The sequence below is a fragment of the Phoenix dactylifera genome, chromosome 8, assembly GCF_009389715.1.
Source record: "Phoenix dactylifera cultivar Barhee BC4 chromosome 8, palm_55x_up_171113_PBpolish2nd_filt_p, whole genome shotgun sequence".
Lineage (NCBI taxonomy): Eukaryota > Viridiplantae > Streptophyta > Magnoliopsida > Arecales > Arecaceae > Phoenix > Phoenix dactylifera.
In genome coordinates, this window is record NC_052399.1 from 10,495,452 (window position 1) to 10,503,042 (window position 7,591).

At 40.7% G+C, this 7,591-nt stretch overlaps 1 protein-coding gene across 1 annotated transcript; it reads left to right on the forward strand.

The window, feature by feature from the left end:
• The first annotated feature begins 1,280 nt into the window (after positions 1-1,280).
• On the forward strand, positions 1,281-6,375 carry LOC103722728 (protein ECERIFERUM 26-like). Its single transcript, XM_008813390.4, has 2 exons — positions 1,281-1,787; positions 5,238-6,375. The coding sequence occupies exons 1-2, from the start codon at positions 1,371-1,373 to the stop codon at positions 6,123-6,125; spliced, it is 1,305 nt and encodes a 434-aa protein (XP_008811612.1). The 5' UTR covers positions 1,281-1,370; the 3' UTR covers positions 6,126-6,375.
• The last annotated feature ends 1,216 nt before the right edge of the window (positions 6,376-7,591 follow it).

Sequence of the window (7,591 nt, forward strand, 5' to 3'; positions counted from 1 at the left end):
CAAAGTCTCAACATCATGATAGTGTTGTTTACAATCGATAATATAAAGAACCTAACGTTCTCCTGAATGATGCTGAAATTTATTATTAACAACAAGGAGCATCACTTCAAGTACCGGGGTCACTTGGCTGCCCTGAGTAGATTATAGTCTTTGAAGAACAAAACCGGACTATCAAATTCTGATCTTTGAAGAATAAAAACAATTATTTTTTTTTTCATATTTGCTTCATTTTATTTGTTTTATTTTCATTCTTGATGAGGCATTGAAGTCCCAAGGCTGCAAGAAAATGCATATTGTAATTTACTCTATATGTAAATAAAAATTATTAAATTATGCATATGTTATCCTTAAAGGTGACTGTTAGCTTTTTTTTTTTGTTTTTTTTTTTGTTTTTTTGTTTTTTTTTTTTTTTTGGCTTAAGCAGGTGATCAATAAGGTGGCTGTTGGGTAGGGGTGGCAATCGAGTCGGGTCAGGCATAAACAGGTCGGGTCAAATACAGGCCGGGTCTGAAAATTATAAATCTGAACCTGACCTGTTTATTAAACTGGTCAGGAATTACAAACCTGAACCTGACCTGTTTATTAAATAGGTAATCCGATCCGACCCGTTTAACCTGTTTAATAAACAGGTAACCTGTTTACCTAACCCGACCCGACCTGTTTAACCTGTTTGCCCAACCTGACCCGTTTAACCTGTTTGACCTGTCCAACCCAACCTGTTTAACCTGCCCAACCCGACCTGTTTAGACCTGTTTAGACCCGTTTAACCTGTTTAGACCTGTTTAACCTGTTTAACCTGTTTAACCCATTTAACCTGTTTAGACCTGTTTAACCTGCCCAACAGTTAAACGGGTTAAACGGTTTAAACGGGCCAGACATCTAAAACCCGTATCCGACCCAATTAATAAACAGGTTAAACGGGTCGACCTGTTTACGATCTGAATCTGTTTAGGCCAAATCCAAACCTGTTTATGGCGGGTCGAACACGGATCGAATTGGCGGATCGGGTCATATTTTGCCACCCCTACCGTTGGGTCTTAGGTGAGGAGGAGCCGAGCCCATTCTGACCAATAATAAATTAAATGGACCAGAAGCCTAACACTGGCATACAGATCTTCCCCTAGTTGTTCATCTCCATGTGTCATTCGGCTTAGAGAATTCTTTTCCTTCTCAATTAGATTTGGCAAAAGAAAGTTAATGCGCTCAACGAACCACACCTAACCACCACCTTCCTCCCTTAAATGACCCTCACCCCGTCCTTCCAATAAATTAATAAGCTTCCCCCCTACTTCCCAAACCAACCCTCACCAAAGCGCTCTCTCTCTCTCTCTCTCTCTCTCTCTCGTCGTCAAAGATTTCGTGCAACGAAGATGCCGGCCGGTGGACGGAGAGTGACGGTGTTCGCCAAGTCGACGGCCGTGTCGGTGAGCCCGGTCCGGCCGGGGAAGACGTACCCGCTCTCGGCCTTGGACGAACTGATGGGACGGCACACGCTGCATCTGGTCTTCTACTACCGGCCAGGTCCGACGTTGGACCGGGAAGGGCTCAAGGAGTCGCTGTCGGAGGTGCTGTCGCACTACCCGGCGGTGACGGGCCGCTTGGGTCGAGGGGAGGACGGCGGCTGGACCGTCAAGTGTAACGACGCCGGCGTCAGGTTGCTGGACGCCCGGGCCAGCGTGACCCTGGAGGAGTGGCTCGGCTCGGCAACCGCCGAGGAGGAGATGGAGCTCGCCTGTTGGGAGCCCATGGGGGAGGACCCCTCCATCTGGTCCCCATACTACATTCAGGTGGGTGCACCTTGGATACTCGATCTTATCATATATGTTTCTTTTCTTTACTTGATCTTGTTCTATATTCTTTTTTTAGTGGATCGTTATGTTATCAACCTATCATAGCCATCCTTTCGTAAGGCTTGGTGTTTTATTTTAGATATACGTGCCATGGGATTTATCCATGTATGACCTTAGATTCTCTCTAACTAAAGATGATGAGGGAAAAAAAAGTATTTCACAGTTAGCATGCAATTTGTTTGGAGGGGATTAGTCACAACCCAGAACCAAGAATTCACCCAAAAAAAATTAACTGAAAGTTATATTTTCAGTTTTTTAGTCCTATATAAGTATCCAAGATCTTATCAACCAATAATTGATATGAGGCTAAATACACGCCCACACGAATTCTCATATGCTCTCCCGTTTAAGTCTTGATGTTCTTGTCGGATTCAAATCCATTTAAATTTAATAATAAGCACCACGATTAGTTCATGGTCAGTTATAGGCTAACCACATAGCTTATAGGATGAGTTCGCTTTATTATCATTTATAACAATTTAGGCTCTCACTCAAAATGGCTAGCTAAAAAATATTTTTTATATTTTTTAATTTTATATAAATATCTAAAAAAAATTTAATGCATAACTGATATGGAACTAAATAAAAGCATGTAAAAGTCCTCACGGAATTAGCAGCTAGTGGGAGTCACGGGACTGATGCAACACGCAGGATGGGTAAGTGCCAACCCTCTTATGGCATGTGCTGACCCTCTGAAGTGCCTAGAAAATTAGCCATTCACAGCCTTGGCAGAAGGATTGGGACCCAAAACATTTTTGTTAAAGATGTCATTATAAATTAAAGGCAGACGAGTTACATATCCATGGGCATATAAGCAGAAGCACTTGGTTAAGGGACATGATCAGCTCTGCTGACAAGTGAATTAAGAGTTGAAGCATGGGAAACTTGTCACCTTGTTTTCCTTGCACTGGAGAAACTATGTTCTTGACAATCGGCTAAAAGGGATTGGGCCTTGTTTGGGTACTCCAACAAGAAAAGAATTTGGGAGAGAGAGAGAGAGAGAGAGAGAGAGAGAAGGGAAGATCGGACAATCAGGAAAGAAGACATACATGAATACTTAGAGATCTTTTTTCCTCTCAGGATTCCAACTGGAGATATTTCTTGACACGAGCCATGCTGAAATTGACTGTTAAATCTACGTATTCTGCAGGAAATACAATTCGATCCTACTGGATTACCCAAATAAACCCTCAGAAATATCTATTTATGATGGCTACAGGTTGCTTTAAATTTGAATATAATAGATCGTACTGTATACTTCATAAATTCTGACTTGTCTATTAATGATTTCTTTGTATCGTAAAATCATCCCTGTCTTTTCAAGTACCCTCTCCAAAAAGATCAAGAGAAAAAAAAATATGACTCGGGTTATCAAGATTGGCTTGTCAATATTATCTTCCTGCAGAAATTTACGAACCACTTATCTATCTTGTATTAACTTGTTAAATTCCTTTCATCTCTTTGTATTGTTTGGACAATATTTAGTCTTATAAACTTTGCCACGTTCGGAAAGTATATTTCAGGGATGTTTCAAAGCGCCCTTTATAAAAAATCAACTAAATAGTAATATTACATTTCAAGATCCCATGAAATTGCAATTATTTGTAAAGATGTTTATCAATCCATATCCACCAAATTTATTATGCCAAAATCCCTCTCCAACAATTAGCAATTGTAACAATTAGCAATTGTTGGTCAAATGTTTAATAAGTATTTTAACTTCTGGTTTTTGCATACAGTACTCTCCTGACAAATACTCTAATTTTCTAAGGGCAGGAAGCTTTTCATTGAAAACAAAAACTACAATAAAAATGCAAAAACTTTAAGACTATACAATAAATTTATAAAATTCTAAACTCTTTCATCATAGATGGTGTAAATTATATGTAAGCTTCTAGCAATATTTTATCTTGTTTGCGAAATTAGCAATTCATGCTCTTGTAAAGACATGCTCTAGTGATCTCAATTTTTTAGCAATTCAAGGCTTAAATTTTGGTGAAATGTCCAAAGCAATCTAAACCTAGTCAATTATAGAGAATCTCTGTCTCTCTCTCTCTCTCTCAAAAAAGGAGGGGAGATGGGAGAGAGGAAAGGGAACACAAGAATGGGCAAAATATTCTTTCATTTTGCTTTTAATCTCTTTTTTTGGATAAAATAAAATTTTCATAAATTTAAATATCTATATATTGTAAAGTATTTATCAACTTGTCTGCATCTTTAATTCACCTAGTGTTTCTAGATTCAAGAAAGTAGGATGCATATAGCTCAGCTTGGCTCGGGTTTACAGGCTACTAATCCAAAACTGATCCGATCCCAATCAATTCACAATTTTTAGGATTAGAATTGAACTAATTAAAGTTGCAACCCAATCTAACCCAACTTAATCAAGATCCGGTCAATTCCGATCGATACTTGAGTTATCCTTTTCTTTTAAAAAAATAAATTATTGATTTTATTTAAGAATAATATAATACTTAACAAATACAAAAATGAAGTTATCATAGAAAAAGTTAGTGAAAAATAAGAAAAGAAATAAACTTCAACAAAAACATCATAATAATTTATAAAAAAGAGAAAAATATAAAGTTATAAGCTTTGTTTGATACAAATTACAAACTAATGATGAAGAGAAATTCCATGTCCATCAACTTAACTTCAAAGATAGTTCATACATATCAAAAAATCAATAGAGGAGAGGAGCTACATTGGGGGAAATATGACATATTACACTAAGATTATTCAGATAATTAATACAAGAATAAGCAAATACTTAGTTAAATCTGTACATTCAAAATAAAAAGAAAAGTAAAGCAAATTAGTGAAATGAAGGAAGAAGGATGATCTCTAAGCCACAACCTTGAATCGAACAAATAAGATATGTGCACCTAGGGATCGGATTGAGTCAGGTTAGGCCTACTCGTCATCGACGCTTGATGGGTTTTGAAAGCCTGAACTAAACCAGAACTGACCTAATCTTTCTAAATTCCAAACCAAACAAATCCAACAAGATTGGTTTGGTTCTGTTCTCAAGTTAACCCAAACCTGCGTGCATCCTAGTAGAAAGATGCCAAAATTGTACCATCCATGTGGGTTGGTTTTGCTGGATGGTTAATTAGTACAAGATTTTGCATAATAAAGTTGATCAATTAATACCATAAAAGGGTTACAAACATGGATGTACATTTATTTCATGCAAGGTGGAACTGTAGAAGGAAGCCCCATGCATCAACAATAGAGATGTTAGACCCACAAGCGTGTCCCAAAATTAATACAAATGAAGAATAATAATAGCAAGAATAATATAGAAATTAAGAATCCACTCTAATTTTTTCTGGCCCTTGGATCAGAATCTCTAATGATATAGAGGGTGATGGTGTGGTGTTGCAGATAACGGAGTTCGAGGACAAGGCCTTCGCGATTGGGTTGAGCTGCACCCACATGCACGCGGACCCCACCTGCGCCATTCTTCTCGTCCGCGCCTGGGCTGACTCCCACCGCCGCGCCAGCATCGCCTACGCTCCCTTCTTCCACCCCCCGGCCTTCCTCCCCCGCCCCGACCCCCGCCCCGACCACCCCCTCCTCTCCCTCAAATCTTCCTCCTCCGCTCTTGCCGCCGCACCCAAGATGTCCTCCGCCACCTTCCGCTTCTCGGACCTTGCCGTCAAGTCCCTGCTCGCCGACCTCCAGGCCGACGCCTCCCCCTTCTCCGCCCTCGCCGCCCTCTTCTGGTCCCGCATCGCACGTGCCTCCGGCGTGCCGCCGGGACCCGGCGAGCTCACTCTCTTCGTGGACTTCCGGAAGCGCATGCACGCGCCGCTCCCCCACGGGTTCTACGGCAACGCCCTCCACTTCTCCCGCGCCCGCGCCGACCTCGCCGACGGGGTGGCCCACGTGGCGGACCATCTGGGGCGCCACGTGGCGGGGCTGCAGGAGGAGGAGTTCTGGGCGGCGGCGGAGTGGGCTTACGAGCGGCGGCGGCGAGGGGAGGAGGCCTTCCAGATGTACGGGCCGGAGCTCACGTGCTTGGCGTTGGACCACGTGACAGCGTACGGGGCGGCGTTCGAGAAGGAGGGGGAAGGGGGGAGGCCGGCGCACGTGAGCTGTCGGGTGGGCGGGGCGGATGGGGAGGGGGTGGTGGTGGTCTTGCCGGCGGCGGAGGAGGGGGCGGCGCGGACGGTGGTGGTGACGCTGCCGGAGGAGGTGGCGAAGACGATCTGCCGGGACGACGCCATCCTGCGATACGGGCCCACCGTCATGTTCGCGGGTAGGGGTTAGTGGGGACCCACATTCTGGGTGCCGTTTCTGCTAGCGTAAAATTATGCGTGTGTTTCTGTTCTTAAATTTGTAATAAAAATTGAGAGTTGGACTTGTCTTTAATAGGCATCCATTAAGCTCGTTTCCACGTACAAAAAAAAAAAAAAATGTTTGAGTCTAGTTGTCCAATCGTACGAAGAATTGCAGATTGGAGGACTCTTCTTCATGTGTGCATGATCAACTATTAAGCACAGTTTTTCAAGAGTTTATATAGAGTTTTCTTATTTTCAAACTAACATCTTTTCACTTTTATCCATTAAAAGTAGCTTTAGCTTTGAAATTTTGACCAATTGTTTCAAAGAAACTCCATTTCAGTTTGAAATTTTGACGGGTTGCGTTTTTTTTTTAATGAAAGGTTAAATTTTTGACTTCTATATAATAAGATGCACTTCCGTAAACACGGATAGCTCTTCTTTTTATTTTTATAATCTATCTCTTCTTTCTTACAAAAAGAAACAAAATGTGATGGTTAAAATCTAACTTGATTAGTTGATTTTTTTTGAGTTTGTATTAAATATATAGAATATATAATAGTAATTATAGTTGAAAAATTAGGAGAAAATTATAGAAGCAAATTGAATTTGAATAGAGAGAAAGTAGAAAAAAAAATAATGAGAAGATTACAACAATAGTTTGAATTCAAAAATTAAATTTGAATTCAAAAATTGAATTTCAATGGAGAGAATTTTAGGTACGTTATTATCTTCGCCCAAGCTGAATATTTGGTTGAATGTGAAGCTTGGACTGTAAAAATTGAACGCGGTTAGAGTGATGACTTTTGGTGAAGATGTCAGCGACTTAGTTTGCAGAAGAGATGAATTTGATATCCAAAAGCTTACGACTTACCAATTCTCGGACATAATGTTAGCCGATCTCAATATGTTTAGTACTTGCATGAAAAACTGAATTGAAGGTGAGGAAGATGGTAGAAATGTTGTCACACCATATTAAAGGAACAAAGTAGAGAGGAATATGCAATTCACGCATGAGAGAACATAACCATTATAGTTCAGCAATAATTTGGGCAAATCATCGATACCCTACTTCAGTAGATGATCGAGTAACTGTTGTTTGATTTTTAGCACTCCAAAAAATAGGATCAAGTCCGAGAAAAATACGAAAACTACTTATAGAGCATCTATCAATAGGGTTGTCAGCCCAGTCTATATTCGAGAAAGCAACAAAATTTAAAGGGCCGGGTTGTAGTTGAAGCCCAAAAGTGATGGTGCTTTTGAAAAATTGAAGTACGAGTTTGACTGCTTCCATTTGAGCCTCCGTTGGGTGTTGTAAAAATTGACAGACCTGAATTGATTGAGAAAGCAATGTCTGGTCATGTTAAGGTTACATATTGGAGGGCTCCAACAATACTTCGATAAAATGAAGGATCCTCAAAAGAAAGTCAATCCATGTGGCCCAGCTTTTCAATA